This window comes from Nuphar pumila, chromosome 8 (assembly GCF_984573655.1).
Source record: "Nuphar pumila chromosome 8, dmNupPumi1.hap1.1, whole genome shotgun sequence".
Taxonomy (NCBI): domain Eukaryota; kingdom Viridiplantae; phylum Streptophyta; class Magnoliopsida; order Nymphaeales; family Nymphaeaceae; genus Nuphar; species Nuphar pumila.
This window is the reverse complement of record NC_143256.1, coordinates 125,517,584-125,534,446: the sequence shown is the minus strand read 5'-3', so window position 1 is coordinate 125,534,446 and position 16,863 is coordinate 125,517,584. Positions and strand designations below refer to the sequence as shown.

General features: G+C 38.2%; 2 protein-coding genes across 2 annotated transcripts; both read left to right on the top strand.

Moving 5' to 3' along the window:
• The first annotated feature begins 2,145 nt into the window (after positions 1–2,145).
• LOC149830634 (protein NETWORKED 1D-like) lies at positions 2,146–13,112 on the top strand. Its single transcript, XM_090015501.1, has 4 exons — positions 2,146–2,296; positions 4,228–8,009; positions 11,092–12,798; positions 13,077–13,112. Exons 1-4 carry the CDS (start codon positions 2,203–2,205, stop codon positions 13,110–13,112), a joined length of 5,619 nt encoding a protein of 1,872 aa, XP_089871627.1. The 5' UTR covers positions 2,146–2,202.
• Positions 13,113–13,289: 177 nt separating this feature from the next.
• Positions 13,290–14,408, top strand: LOC149830633 (uncharacterized). Its single transcript, XM_090016651.1, has 2 exons — positions 13,290–14,086; positions 14,174–14,408. The coding sequence occupies exon 1, from the start codon at positions 13,314–13,316 to the stop codon at positions 14,034–14,036; it is 723 nt and encodes a 240-aa protein (XP_089872777.1). The 5' UTR covers positions 13,290–13,313; the 3' UTR covers positions 14,037–14,086; positions 14,174–14,408.
• Positions 14,409–16,863: the final 2,455 nt, after the last annotated feature.

Below are 16,863 nucleotides of genomic sequence, written 5' to 3'. Positions count from 1 at the left end.
TACCATGATTTAAACACGATATTTACGTTTTAAACGGTTATTTATCATGAAAAAAATGTATTTTTATTTTTAAATAATTTTTATTAATATTTTCTTATAAAATTTGTTTATATTTTTTAATTAAATTTTTTATTGCCGAGAATTTGCTGAAAAAAATGCAAGATTTACGAAAATTTTTCAATTTCTTGCGAGTTTTTTGAAAAACGAGATTTTGCAGAAAAAAAAACGTTACATGCCATCAAAATGGCGTATCCCCGTGACATATTTATATGTCACTTAAATTATATGGATCGGGTTTGGGATTTATTTTCTTGCACTCCGGATCAGGTAGCCGAACCCGACTGGTTGTTATTGGAGCCAGTTCATGTAAATCCTGAATTGCGTAACCTTGAAGGTCTAATTTATCATGATAAAGTCAAAAGATTATTTTTAGAGTAAATTATGAAAAAGCCACCCAAGTTGGATCTGGAAAGAACCAGATCCATTTTCTTAGATACAGACGGATCTAGGTAGTGATGTTGTATAAACACCAACCAACCTGACCGGGTCCGTCAGGCCATCACGACGACAGCACTACAGCAGACAGGGTTCAGTTCCGCTTGGACCCAGCCTCACCGCCAAGAAGCCAAACATCATTGAATGGTCAGGTCGATACTGGACCCACTTGGTCAGGTCAGACTCTAGGCTATCTTTGTCATTAAATAAAAAGTCCAGTACACTCTAGGCATTTCCATAACCGTCGTCAGACACTTTTGGTAGGCGGCACCGCCCGACTTTCAGTTAGCGAGGGGAGACGTTCAACGTGATCCAGGTTGCTCGTATTACTTAACTACCCCTATAAAAATATGTAATACCGATGATATCCTTACCTTCCATTGCCATCTCATAACTGTCAGGCTGTAAATGACGTGAACACCCTTAACTTGTCATAAGAACTGCTCAAATCTTTCAATTGGGTTCACGCCATTCTTGCCTACAGGCTCATATAGTTCCAAACTATGTCAAATTTCATTCTTTCAACCATGAGATTATGATTATGGGTTTATGAGATTCAATGCTTGAGTGTTTCAGTTAGATTTTTTTTTTATGACTAAAAAAAAACCTTCACCGAGAACCAGGTCACTTAAAGGGCTCTTCTCCCTGTCAGGTAAGACTCGGGTTGTGGACACGACCACCCAGCCTTAACCGTGATAAAGCAATGGCAGCCCCCATGTGCTAGCCAGAATCGATGCTGCGACTTCAGCTTGACACAGGACCCCGCTGACCACATGGGTAACCACACGTGGTGATTCACTTAGAAGTTATTAGGAAGGCAAGCAGTTCCATTTGTCAAATGAAAACTGTGCAAGTGGTGTCCTTATCAATAGTAACTTATCAGTGTACTTGGTTCTTCAAACTCCATGGCAATTTGTGTAATACATTGAGAAACAATGGGAGAAACCACAGACAGAGAGAGAGAGATTGGAGATGTGAACCAATGAAGAATCTTTCTAAAGCCTTGCCCCTGACATATAAGAATCCCTCTCTCTCAGCGATGTAGAAGCCACCAAAAAAACCGAAAATTTGCATCCCAGGACAAAAATGAAATGTTGGTTAGCATGATAGAGTTTTCTGACACGCATCCTACTTCTTTACTTATTGATTGAATAATTACCATTATTATAATTTTAATCCTTTGGGCGCTGCCTCACATTGCTCTATTTCTGGCCGTTTGACTGCTCACAGTACTTAAAACACAGGAACGATCCACTCAGCAAAAATGCCGCCCTGCTCTCTTTCTCTAATGGCCTAAAAAGTGAAAGAAAAGAAAAAGCTGACCCTTCTATCTATCATGGCTACCCATTAAAAACCCACCACCAATTGTTTCCAGGCTACCACTTTCCTCTCTTCTTTTTGATGATTCAAAACCTTTGTGGGTTTCTCATGTTTGTTGGTGTTCCCTAATTTTTTTGGGTTTTTCCTGGGTTTTAATTTTGGAAATTTTTGTGGGCATCTTTTTATTGGTATGAGAGTGAAGGATCGGTTCTTTCTTTATCCCAATATGGGTGTTTCTTTTTCCTTTTCCTTTCCTTTTTTTTCTCCTGTTGAGAAATTCTGAATCGATTTTTTCTAGTGGGGATTCGTTCTGTCAAAGATTTTTTTTTCATTTTTTGAGATCTGTTGCGATACTACAAATATTGTTGGTTGGGGGTGAGAGTAGCCATGCTACATGCTGATCCTAGCCGATCGTATTCGTGGTTGTGGGATAGCCATGTCAGCACGAAGAATTCGAAATGGCTTCAAGAAAACCTCACAGGTAAAGAGTTTTCCTTACTTTCCTTTCATTCATATTGTATCAGTTGTTATAGTCTAAGGACATCAGTTGGTGTATGCAATTCTTTTTAACACCAGATCAAGGGTGGCCTTCTCATGCTTGACTAAATCATTGTTTTCTTTTCTGGGTAGTTTAGTTATCTTTGTTTGGTCTAAGGAGATGCCTCAGGATTGCGTTTTTTGGGTTATCTGATCAAATATCTACAGGGTGTACTGTAGGAATTGAAACAGTGAAATTTTTGTTGTGTTAACGACTTATGAGTCTTCCTGGTTGCTACTTAACTTCATGTCCAAGTTTACTTTTTGCAAGTGACCAATATTGTTTCATTTGTTGGACAGTTCTGCGGAGACTCTTTTCTGAGGTCGTGGGTAATCTACATATAAATTCCGGGAACTAATCTTTAAAAGTTTAATTTGCTTACTGGTTTTCTTCTTGCACAAAGAAGTTCTCATATGAACTACTGAATTGGTGCTGCATTATGTATTTGGGTTTCCTACGGCATTGTTATGTTATTTGTCCTGTATCAACTCCCATCTCCAGAACTGACCTCTGTTTTGAGAAATGGGCCAAAAAGAGAGGTTTTCTTTGAGTAGGGAACATGGACGTTTGTTTCACTTCTATGGAACACTTTAATAGTTTGTTCATGTGATCAATGATTCGAGATCTATGTGACAACGGCGTCTGCAACTTGAGGTATTCTTCATTTAAAAAGTTGCCATTAGCTTATAAGGTTATGCGTTTTGAGGAATTAGCATCGTAAGCTTGTCACGTCCAATGCATGTGGTATGCTCTGTAGAATTCTCTTTTTTCTAGTCCTGATGATGAGGACAAAAGTAAATTAATCTTCAAATCTAATGAAAGATGGAGCAAAGTTCTTGTGGGAAAACATTTTCTCATAAAATGACAGTCAACTTGTATATGTTGTATAGGACTGAGGTAATATGCATTGCCACATTCTTGTCATTGAATAACTTAACAAGTGACTTCAATTCCTATCTCTAATAAATTTCACCAATTATTTCATGATTAAGTGTCAATAATTTTTCCTCCGAATTCCATATATCAGATGGTGAGAAGGGGCCAGACGGTTCCAAACTCCATTCCCACAACTTGGCAAGCATGTTACTGCAGATGCTCCAAGCACTTGATCATTTCTATTAACTAAGACAAGTAGTATATTGTTCATGACTGCTATAAGCAACATCGATATGCTTCTTGGGCTAATGTTGTGTGCTTTGCACACTTATGGAAGGAAAACTGTTGTAGATTCACTGGTATAGCAGCAAAATTGCTGCCACTGCATTAGGCTTAGTCATCTGGCAGCTTAGTGGTAGAGGGCAGAGCCTAGTTTAAGTTGGGAGAAGTACAATCCAAGTTTTCCTGTAGCACATGACATGTCTGGTTTGTGCTTCCTTCTATTCTGTGGTGACATAAAAGGAAATTAGATAAATGTGCATTTAAGCAGATAACTGGTAGAGCTGCAACTGAACAGGTGGGTTGTTTTTTCTGTCTTTTGAAATTTTCCATATCCTTCAAACATCTTAGAACAATTGACATTGCAAGTGGTTCTAGCATGACTTAGCATCATTGCTGGATTAAATTAATTAATTCCACGGGCTACATTCCTGCATAAAAACAACTCATATTGGTTCATAATCATAGGGTGTGACTAAGTTTTTATGCTGGCTGTCACTGGCCTACATTCCTGCACCTTCAATCATAATCTTATACGAAGTTATGGACCAAATAATTTTCCTGAAACCCAAAATTTACAGATTAAATGCTTTACTTTATATGAATTCTTAACTTCTATTTGTTTTTGGATGTTTATTTGACATCATTTAGATTCTTTCCTTCTATGCATGTATCATATTCTTTTAATCATTTACTGAATGGATGCATCACTGAGACAGATATGGATGCAAAAGTCAAAACAATGATCAAGATTATAGAGGAAGATGCAGATTCCTTTGCAAGGAGAGCAGAGATGTATTACAAGAAAAGGCCAGAGCTTATGAAACTGGTTGAAGAATTCTACAGAGCATACCGTGCATTGGGAGCAAGATATGACCACGCGACTGGTGAACTTCGGCAAGCTCATCGGACGATGGCGGAAGCATTTCCAGATCAAATTCCATTTCCCTTGTCTGAAGATTCTCCTCGATCTTCCTCTGTTACGGATAGTGAACCTATTACACCTGAAGTAACAAACCCAGTACGGTCTTTATTTGATTCAGATGATTCACAGAAGGATTCTTTAGGACCATCGTCACTCTTTCCAGTTGTCAAGAGGAATGGAGCTTTTTCTGAAGAAAACGTTGCTGTAACGGGCAAAAAAGGGTTGAAACAGCTCAATGAGATGTTCCTACTCAATCCAACTTCAGATAAGAAGACTCCTGAATCTGGAGGAGGTATAGAAAATGATAAATATGCAGATGGTAAGTCAAGACGAGGTCTAGCCTTTCAAGAGAGTGAAGAGAAGGGTTCTGAACTGAAACTGCAGAATAGGGCAAGTGCTCGCCAAAGAAATGGGGTGGAGATCCCAGACAGAGGGACACAGTACGAAGCTTCACATCTACAAAAAGGAGAAGTTCAGAACAAGGAAGACATGCTATTTTCTGGTACCAATGTGGTATTAGAGAATCAGAGTTCTAAGATTCAAATTAAGTCAGAAGCAGAACAATTAAGAAAAACAGAAGCAGAAGTTCATGATCTGCAAATGGCACTCTCTAAATTACGAGAGGAACATGAAGCCACTATGGTTCGAAATCAGCAGTCTCTGGAACAGTATCAGAACTCCTTGCAGAAAATATCCGATTTGGAGACTCAAGTTTCTCATGCACATGAAGAAATAAGTAGGATAAATGAGGATATATTTAAGGGGGTTGTGAGATTCAAGAGTGCTGAAGAGCGAGCTACGATGCTAGAGAGAGAAAATCAGTCTCTGCAGTCAAAGGTGGATAATCTGGGCCAAAAGCTTGTACTGCAAGAAGAAGAACTTAAAAGAGAGCATTATTGGTTGGAACAACTCAGGATTCAAATGCAAGAAGAGCACCTGCAATCAATGAGCTGTGAAACAGCTCTTCAATCTATGGAGCAACTAAACTCCCAATTAGAGGAACAGCATAGAGTTCTGATGATGGAACTTCAGCAAAGAATGCATCTCTTGAAGGATATGGAGCACAGGAACCAAATTTTGGAGGATGAAACTGTTAGATTGAAAGAAGAAAACAACAGCCTGAATACTGAGAACATGTCGTCTGCAACGTCAATAAAGAATCTGCAACAAGAAGTTGGACTTTGTATTGATGAGAGGAATGCTTTACAGCAAGAACTTTACTTCCTGAAAGGGGAAAGAAATGACTTGAACAGGAGATACCAAGCTATGATAGAGCAAATAGAGTCAGTAGGGTTGGATTCAGGCTGTCTTCGGTCATCAATTAAAGATTTGCAAGATGAAAACAACCTTCTGAAGGAGATCTGTAATAAGAATGATGAAGAAAATGCAGCTATGTGTCAGAATCTGAAAAATATGGAAGAAGTCTTTGAAAATAACTGTTTACTGGAAAAATCACTGTCAGATCAAAACAATGACCTCGAAGTTCTCGGAGAAAAAATGAAGAGTTTGGAGGAATCCTTCCATTCTCTTATGGAGGATAATTTAGTCCTTACAAAAGAGAAGGGCAATCTAGCTGCCAAGGTTGATAACGTGATGCAAACTCTGCGAATATTGGAGACATTGAATGCAGAAGCTGAAGAAAAACGTCTTTCTCTGGAAAAGGAGAAGGCATTGATGCTTAATCAGATCGAGGAGCTCCAAACATGCTTAAAATTAGAAAGAAAAGAAAGTGACAGCATTGTTCAGTCTAGCAGTACTCGCTTGAATAATTTTGAAACCAAGATAAAATTTCTGCTAGAAGAGAGTCAACAGAGAAAGGCCAAACTAGAAGACGAAGAAGATCATGCCCTTAGAGCTCAAATCGAAATCATTGTGCTACAATGTATTGTACTTGATATGTGCAGAACAAATAGCTATCTCTCATTTGAATGCCAGAAATATCAAGAGATCTCATCAAATGCTGACAAACTGGCCTCTGAATTGAAAAAGAAGAGTCTAGAACAACAAATGCAATTAGAATCCATTCTGGACAAGCATTCTTTGACTGCAGAACAAAATCTAAAGCTTACATCCGGTATAGAGCAGTTGCTATATTTACTCAATATAGATATTGATCACGGCTCCCCCAACAACATTGGGACTGAAGTAATTTTTCATAACCTTTGGAGCAGAGTTGATGCCATGAGTGCCCTACTTGTCACTACACAAAATGAAAATGCACAATTGTTTTTTGAGAGCACAATAACTAGTGCTTTACTAGAGCAGTTGGGGCTGGAAATGTCTGATCTATTTCTGAAAAAGAAGGCACTTGAAATGACGGCTGTTGCACAATCAGAGGAAATGATGGTTTTGCAAAGTGGAAAGCATGAGCTTGAAAAAATTAATGAGTTATTGAGACAGCAGGTGCTCTCTCTGGAACAAAGGGAAAAGGTGCTGGAGACTGAAATAGGCATCACTTGTAGGCAACTGTCCGACTCTCAAGAGTTGAATAGATCGTTAGAGAATCAGAATCACAAGTTGTGTGAAGAGAATGGATCTCTTGTAAAGGATCTTCTTGATTTGAATGGACATAAGCATATGTTAGAAGAGGAAAACAATGCTATTCTTTATGAGACCTTGTCACTGGGGAATCTTGCTTTGATCTTTGAGACTTTTAACACTGATAAGGAAATGGAGATAAGAAGACTTAATGAAGCTTTAGATTACATCAGTGGAATTAATTACAAGCTCAAGGAGGAGGCCAGAGTAATGATTGAAAAGCTAACAATGTTAGAGAAGGAGAATTCACATTTCAGAGAATTGGTTGAGAAATTGGAAGTGTACAAAAGTTGTTCAGTGTCTTTGGAGAATGAGGTTGCTAAATTCAGAAATGCATGTGGGCAGTTGAAACAGCAGATTGAACTTGGACAGACGTTACTGAATGAGAAAGAACTGAAGTTGTCTGATGCAGAACAGAAACTGGAAAAAATACAAAGTGAGCAAGAAGAGATTATGAGAGAATTTGAACGTGTCAAGAAGGAATCTGGTGAGATAATGACAGTGAAAAAATCACTGGAGAAAGATATCATGGAATTAACCATTGACATTGCCAATAAATCCAGGAAAATTGACTACATGCATGAAGAGGAGGAGGTGTTAAAGTTGGAATTGGATAGATTGCAAAAGAAAATTGATAATCTCAATATCCAGGAGGAGCATTTGAAGACTGAGCTGAAAGGAAACATGGGTGAAATTGAGCTCTTGCATGCTTGCTGTGCAATGTTGTATTATGAACTTCAGGTGTCTGTCATCCATTCTGTGGTAGTCGAGCAAAAGGTATATGAATTGGTTGGTGCATGCAAGAGTCTCAAAGAATATTCACAAGCACAGGAAAAGAAGATTCTAGAGGAAAATGCTTCCAAGTGCAGAGAGATTCATCAATTGAAGAGGAAAAATGACTTGCTGGAAGAAGAAAATGAAAAAATGAAGCTTGAATCTATTGGATATTTGTCCCTCATATCATCTCTGAAGGAAAGCATAATATCTCTTGAGGATCACTGCTTTGCTCTGACGAGGATTCAACGAAGCACTCCAGAGGTATTCTTTTGCCTGAACGTCTGCTATTAGATTCTTATTAAATTAGTATTAGGTTCGGATATTATTAATATTATTAGTGTTTATGCACCTCAAGTAGGTTTAGATGATTCCATTAAGCGTCAATTTTGGGAAGATTTAGATGGAGTAGTACAAGGGATATCTTATGGAGAAAGGCTTTTCATCGGCGGTGACCTTAATGGGCATGTAGGCATTAGTAGGGATGGATTTGAGAGTATCCATGGAGGCTATGGTATAGGAGAAAGAAATGAAAGTGGAGAAAGGATTTTATATTTTGGTTTGTCCTATGATATGATCTTAGCAAACACTTGGTTTAGGAAGAGATAGTCTCACCTAGTAACATTTAAAAGTGGTGTTAATACGAGTCAGATAGATTTTTTCCTACTTAGAAAGAGAGATAGGGGTTGTTGCATCGATTGTAAGGTTATACCGGGAGAAAGTGTAGCTACACAACATAGAGTCTTAATTTTAGATCTTAGAATTAGACAATGCCGCAAAAGGGATAGACATATGATAGATCCTAAAATTAAGTGGTGGGCACTGAAAGGAGCTAAACAAGGAATGTTTGTAGAGCAGGTAGTTAAGGAAGCTGATTGGTGTCTCGAGGAAGATTCAGAATCAATGTTGAATAAGATAGCGTGTGGCATGAGAAATGTGGCTAAGGAGGTATTGGGTGAGTCTAAAGGCGGTGCACCGCTAGGTAAGGATACATCGTGGTGAAACGAGGATGTTAAATTAGCTATTAAGGTTAAAAGAGAGTGTTATAGAAATCTAAGTAAGAGTCGTGATAATGAGAATTTGGAGAAGTATATGATAGCAAAGAAGGAAGCTAAAAAAGTAGTTCGGAACACGAAGGATAAGGTATATAAGGAGGTTTATGACAAGTTGGATACCAAAGATGGCGAGAAGGATATTTATAGGCTTGCAAAGATGAGAGATAGGAAATCGAGGGATCTGGGTATGGTTAGATGTATCAAAGATGAAACGCAAAGGGTTTTAGTCAAAGATGAGGAGATTAAGGAGAGATGAAAAGATTATTTTGATAAGCTATTTAATTAAAGTCATGCTCAAGAGCTTGGAGACTTCTCTATTCCTTTTCATGAGATGAATCGTGACTTCATGCGCAAGATTCAAAAGAAAGAAATTGCAGAGGCTTTGAAGAAAATGAAATCAAGAAGAGCAGTTGGCCAAGATGGTATACCTATCGAGGCTTGGAAATACTTGGGAGAGAAAGGTTTAGAATGGTTGACAAATCTTTTTAACAAGATTTAGCGGACAAATAAGATGTCTAATGAGTGGAGGAAGAGTACTTTGGTGCCTCTATATAAGAATAAGGGTGATATACAACATTGCACAAACTATCGTGGTATAAAACTCATGAGTCATACTATGAAACTTTGGGAGAGGGTGATTGGGTCTAGGTTGAGGAAGGTTGTCATGATATCGGAGAATCAATTTGGTTTTATGCCTGAAAGATCAACTATGGAAGCTATACATCTTCTTAGACAACTTATTGAGAGAAATAGAGAGAGGAACAAAGATTTGCATATGGTTTTATTGATTTGGAGAAGGCATACGATAGAGTACCTAGGGACGTTCTCTGGTGGACAATGATGAAGAAAGGTGTTTCTCTCAAGTACATTAGTATAATTAAGGATATATATGAAGGAGTAGTAACCAATGTCCGCACTTGTGGAGGGGTGACAACCAATTTTCCTATAACGGTTGGGTTACATCAAGGATATGCTTTAAGCCCTTTCCTATTTGCTATAGTGATGAATGAGCTTACGAGATCAATTCAAGAAAATGTGCCGTGGTGTATGTTGTTTGCTGATGATATTGTTTTGATTGAATGAGCTTAGAGCTGGGGTTAATGCTAAGTTAGAATTATGGAGACAGACATTGGAAGCAAGAGGTTTTAAGTTAAGTAAGAGTAAGACAGAATACATGGAATGTCTGTTTAGTAAGCAACGAAGTAGTGATGGGAGTGTAGTGAAGCTTGGTGAGCAAGAAATACCGGTGGATGATTGTTTCAAATATTTGGGATCTATCATTCAAAAGTACGGAGAAATTGATGGAGATGTAAATCATAGGATAAAGGTTGGGTGGATGAAATGGGAAAGTGCAACTGGAGTATTGTGCGATCGTAGAATGCCATTGCGGTTGAAGAGAAAGTTTTATAGGACGACTATTAGGCCCGCTTTACTATATGGTACGGAATGTTGGGCTACCAAGAGACATCATATTCAAAAAATGAGTGTAGTTGAGATGTGTATGCTGAGATGGATGTGTGGAAATACAATAAAAGATAAGATTCAGAACGAGGAGATATGTAAGAAGGTAGGCGTTGCACCCATTGAAAATAAGATGAGAGAGAATCGTTTACGGTGGTTTGGACATATTCAGCGAAGGCCTAATGATGCTCCAGTTAGAAGGATGGAGAAATGGGAAAATATATTAGTTAAAAGAGGTTGGGGTAGGCCTAGGAAGACATGGATGAAGGTGATAGGAAAGGATATGAATGCTTTGAACCTCACCGAGAACATGGCATTGGATAGAAATGATTGGAGGAGAAGGATTCATGTGGAAGACCCAGAATGATTTTCTTTTTTGGTTCATATCGCAGACCCCAATTGTTTTGGGATGAAGGCGTAGTTGTTGTTGTTGTTGTCTGCTATTAGATTCTCCATCTTGACTTGGCTAGGTTCTTAATTAGAAGTCTGCAGATAATCATCCTCACCCAATTTGAGTTTGGTAATAACTTGACTGAGTCATGCTCATTTGACACTAGTGAGGTGTTTGTCCAACTTGAATTGGGTTAGTCCATATCTTTTATGAATTTTCTTTTTTATAAATCTTGCAGGCTTAGTGAGCTGACCTGGCCTTAAGGCTTCTCAGTCTCCACTAATACTGTTTACCATTGAGTTGTTTCATGGATAATAAAAATTGCAATGCCGAACCTGATGATGAAAAGTTGATCTATTTGTAGATTCTTAGTTATAGACATGCAAGGTTCAGTTAGAATGGGCTGACATTTTGACCTAATTCTTCTTTTTCTTTTCAGGACGCTGGACCAAATCACTATAATTATACAGGCAAAGATTGTGAAGGAAATGAGGAGAAGGGTGGTGATAAGCAAGATGGGCTACAAGAGCTGCGCAAATTGCAGGCTAAAATTCAAACAATTTATATGATTGTTGGAGACTTTGAAAACATCAAAAAGGAATATCATGAAGTTAAACTTATCAAAGAGGCATTGGAGAAGCAACTGAACATTTTGGCAGAGGAGATAGTAAAAAAAGGCAGGGAGGTGGAGATTATTCAGAAAGAGAATGAGAAATTAGAACTGGAATCTGATGTACTGCTGAAAGAAATTGATCAATTCCATCTCCGCGAAGAGTATCTAAAATCTGAACTAAGAACAAATGTGGAAGAGATTAAGCTGTGGCAGACAAGCTCAGAAAAATTGTATCATGATCTTCAAAACTGTGCTATCCATGAAATAGTGATCAAACAAAAGTGGCATGAATTGGTTGGAGCATATGAGAGTCTTGACATAAAGTCTCAACATCAGGCCATAAAGTTTCTTGATCACATAAGTATTTTGACAGAGGAGATGATCAATAAAGGCAAGGAGATGGAGAGTATTCATGAAGAGAAGGAGAAACTAAAACTGGAATGTGATGAACTACTGAAAGAAATTGATCAATGCCAACTCCGGGAAGAGTATCTGAAGTCTGAACTAAAAGCAAGTGCGGAAGAGACGGAGCTGTGGCAGACAAGCTCAGAAAAGTTGTATCATGATCATCAAAGCTGTGCCATCCATGAAACAGTGATCAAGCAAAAGTGGCATGAATTGGTTGGAGCATATGAGAGCCTTGAAATAAAGTCTCAACATCGGGCCATGAAATTTCTTGATGACATGAACATTTTGGCAAAGGAGATAGTCAAGAAAGGCAAGGAGATGGAGAGTATTCACGAAGAGAAGGAGAAACTAAAACTTGAATGTGATGAACTACTGAAAGAAATTGATCAATGCCAACTCCGGGAAGAGTATCTGAAGTCTGAACTAAAAGCAAATGTGGAAGAGACTGAGCTGTGGCAGACAAGCTGTGAAAAGTTGTTTCATGATCTTCAAAGCTGTGCCATCCATGAAACAGTGATCGAGCATAAGTGGCATGAATTGGTTGGAGCGTATGCGAGTCTTGAAATAAAGTTCCAACATCAGGCCATGAAGTTTCTTGATGACATAAACATTTTGGCAGAGGAGATAGTCAAGAAAGGCAAGGAGGTGGAGAGTATTCATGAAGAGAAGGAAAAATTAAAAGTGGAATCTGATGAACTGCTGAAGGAAATTGATCAATGCCAACTCCGAGAAGAGTATCTGAAGTCTGAACTAAAAGCAATTGTGGAAGAGATTGAGCTATGGCAGACAAGCTCAGAAAAATTGTATCATGATCTTCAAAGCTGTGTCATCCATGAAACAGTGATTAAGCAAAAGTGGCATGAATTAGTTGGAGCATATGAGTGTGTTGACATAAAGTCTCAACGTCAGGCCATGAAGTTTGTCGATGACATTGCTTCCCACAATGTGGAAGTTGATCAATTGAAGAAGAAAGCCACAAAGCTAGAAGAATTAAATGAAGAAATGAGTGTCAGATCCAATGAAAATTTATCCATCGTATCATCTATGAAAGAAAGCATGTGCTCTCTTGAAGATCACTGTTTAGCAGCATTAGGGACTCGTGCTTCAGGAATTCACGACGCAAGCGTATGTTTTTCTCCTTTAATATTATCCAAACATGGTGTTGAAATTATGCCATCTGTTTTAATATTCTGCGATGCATTTATTATCAAGGTAGACACTGACCACTGAAAACAAATAGATATTCGTAAGTTTTGCGAAATATTAAGAGAAAAAAAAATGTCACAATAGTTCACTATCTAAATTAAATATAAAAAAAATTGTCACAATAGTTGAATCTCTAAATCCAATATATTATTCAAATTTTACTGTTTTAGTTTTAGTTTGTCCTGTATCTGTTTTAGCCTGAACCATCCCTTGAGTGGCCTGGAAATAGTTAAGTTCTTGTGTCACAACCTCATCATGGGAATTAATTTACTACAAGCCACTCCACGCACTGCCCTTGCAGCCCCTCACCCCAAACCATTACCAAAGAGAAAAAAAAAATGAATATTAAATGAATGGTAACTATTAACTAAAGCTTCTGACAAGAACCGTGCATGATTTTTCAGGATGCTGGCTTGCATGATCAACAGAATATCATGAATATGGATCCTGAATCTGCTTTGGAGAGTTCTGGAAAGGAGAAAGGAGTTCTGGAGCTGCAGGAGCTGCTACTTAAGTTTAAGACTGTTGAAAGATTGGTAATAGAACTAAGTGAGCTCAGTCAATCGATCAGAGACAAGAATGAGAGGGAACAATTAGCTGCAAACTCTGGCTATTTGGAGAAACAGGAAGATGGAGTTGAGACCCAGAAATCCAAGAATGTTGTTCCAACCAAAGACATTCAACTGGATAATGTTTGTGTTTCCTCTTCATTCAATGGAAGTGTTGCTGGTTCATTTGGAAAGGACAGGAGGGAAGACGCCAAAGCAGATGAACAAATGCTGGAATTGTGGGAAACTGCTGAAAGGGACTGCAGTCATGAAAATGAGATCCTTACATCAGCGAAAGCTACATCACCAGATGATGATGCCGACCGCAAGTTTTCAACAAACAAAGTGCATAGGGACAAGAATGATCATGGCTTTTCAGAATTACAGGTAGAGAGAGAGGTGGCAGTTGACAAGATAGAAGTGCCTTCTGAAATCGAGAAGAACAAGAGGGTCAGTTACATGCTCACATCTGAAGCTCATCGCTTGACGGCTGTCGAGAAACGGGCAAGAGTTTCTCTGAGGGAATATCTTTATGGTGGGAAAGGAATTTATCAGCAAAAGAGGGCTTCATGTTGTGGCTGCATGAGACCTTCAACAAAGGATGATTGAAGTTCAATCCTTTTTACTAAAGATTCTACTGCTGGATGTTGCTGTGACAGGTAAGAGATTATTAAGACAAAGAAAGCCTGTTATGTCGTGCATGCAATATTTTGATGCTTCTCCTATAACTATTGCATGTCATGCAGGTATGGTTCCAACCACTTTTCTTTGCACCTTGACTGCTGAGGATAATTTTAGGATCTCATGGTTGAGTTAGCATGTTTTCATATGATTGCTACAGATTAAAGTTGTACAGGTAATGAGCACACACGCTATTTGCATCAGCGTGTTTATTTTTCATATTTGATTGAGTTGACAAGAACAGAAAATCAGTATTTTGCATGTGATTTTAAAGTTGAATGAGTTTCCGGGCTTCTGTACTAAGTTACCAGGCTTCTGTACTTGAGGTTTTTAATCAAAGGCTATACTTAACAACAGAGAATTTATTATAATATCGCATCTCAAGATCTTGTCATGCGTCGCTCGTATTTTTGTGACAGTTAAAAAGTGGGTATGTATCAAAAGTTTTGGAAAATATGAGTCATTTTCTCTTAATTTTGAGTAAAAGGTAATGCTTTGTTTGAGAAAAAAAATGGGTAAAATTATTTAAAAATTTATTTATTTGAAAAATTATTTTTAAACAGCATATTTTAAGTGAGTGTTTCGATGACATTTTTAATTAAAAATTATAATTTTAATTAATAAATTTCTAGACATGCACCTCCAAAATCACCTGATTCCCCTTGAAACAAGTGTTTCCCACCATGTTGTAATGTGGTTCAACTCAAGAATCCTATAGGCTGGACCATGTAGACTCGTGGAGTAAGCTCGAACCAAGAGGGGCGGTTAATTCGGTTGGCATTTCCCTGCCACGAATCAGGCTGGGTCTCGGATCCATATTTGTATACCCAACACAAATTAAGAACTTCAAAGTTGAAGCCATAGTCAGGATGATATTGTTAAGAAACTAACAGAATCGGGTTTTATTGTTCTCCAAAAGGTATGGGTCGTTGGCCCGCCCTGTTTGCTGCATCTTCTGTTGGCGTAAAACTCTTGTTCTCCGTACCCAGCAGGGTATATATCTAGTTTCGGCCTTGTGGCAAAGGTGGTGCACCCTAAATTTTGAACTCGTGATGTCCTTTCAACTTGGGATGCTATGGGCAACAGAATCTGGTTTCGGTTGGCAGATAAAATGATAGTATTTTCAAAATATTGTGCTTTATCATGATATTTTGCAATGTGTAATATATTTTTCTTGTATAGGCCGATATTTTTCTTAGGGGAACATCACTTTTAATTTTTCTGGAGGATTAACGAGATTTATGACCAGTTCAAACTAGGGTTTACTGGAAACTCCACTTATGCGACTCTTCACAAGCTTAAGAGAGGCGATGATGATATATATATATATATATATATATATTTTTGACTTTTAAATAGACTGGAAGTTTTAGGCTGCCAGGACAGCAATTGTAAGTACGACATGCAGAGCCAGCGCAACTAGGTCTATGATCCTGGGGTAGTTTCTCCCAGTTTAAAAAAAAAAAAAAAAGACTTGACAAGCTAAACCCTAGGGGCATGATAGGTTGGATGGCATGAGATTCATTTGTATAAGCAGCCGAACATAGAAAGGTAAGCTGTGAGTTGCAAATGAGAGCGACCTCTTCGTCTCATTTTTGTTCTCTTGCTTTGTTGTTTTACTTTTTCGGTGAGCCCTAGGGTTTAGGGCTAAACTCTCTACCCAACTGCCACGAGTAAGCGACCTCTTCGTCTCATTTTGATCTCTTGCTTTGTTGTTTTACTTTATCGGTGAGCCCTAGGGTTTAGGGCTAAACTCTCTTTCTCTCTCTTCCTCTCAATGTATCTTTTCTTTTCCTCCAAATTTGATCTCATTGGTGTAAAAACATTGTTGGCTGGCTGTTCACTTTTTTCGAGCAGCACAGGGCTGGCAAACAAACTGAGCAGCTCGTGATTCAGATCAATTCGGCTGGTCATGAACTCGTTCGTGATCGGTTTGTATTACCGACGAGCTAGCTGATGGTCAGCTCATTCAGCGTTAATGAGTCGACCCCGAACATAGGGTGTTCGGCTCAGCTCGGGTGAGCTCATATAGATAAAATATGAATATATCTTATATGAAATATATATTTTGAGTGTAATATATAAAGAAAAAATGCATAGAATATAAATATAAAGAGAAAGATGCAAGGAGATTATATGTACAATATGAACTTTTATGTTTAATGTATAAAATACATGTAATTTTAAGTGTAATATATAAACATTAAATGGATTCTATTTAATATTTAACATGGATTATTTTACATGAGTAAGCTCGTGTTCAGCTCGTTTCGTTCAGGAATGAGCCGAGCTAGAGCTGGAGCTTGGCTTGGTTAGTCACGAGCTCGGTTAAACTGATAAACGAGCCGAGCCCCAACATGCCCTGTTCAGTTCGTTCGGCTCAGTTACCAGCCTCCGTTCAAAATTTGATGGTGGGGATAGTTACCCTGCTAGAGACCAATACGAATTCCTTGAACTGATGAATATTAGTTTGAAAATATGATGAGTTGCTTAGGAAGGACCTATATGCCTCTTGTGGATGATTGGTACAAACGCTACCCTTCCCTCTCCACTTCATGGCATGAGAAAATTGAATATTTTTATCTCCATTTCTTCTTGTAAGTTTCTAGTTCAAAGGGAATCAGAATACAGAGAAAATCCTGATGTGACACGTGAATATGACATTTAAGTTTGTGGAAACCTGTCTCTTGTCCATCAGTGAAATATTTATGGCCAGATCATCGATTACTGAATTGGAGCACCATTACTGTGAAAC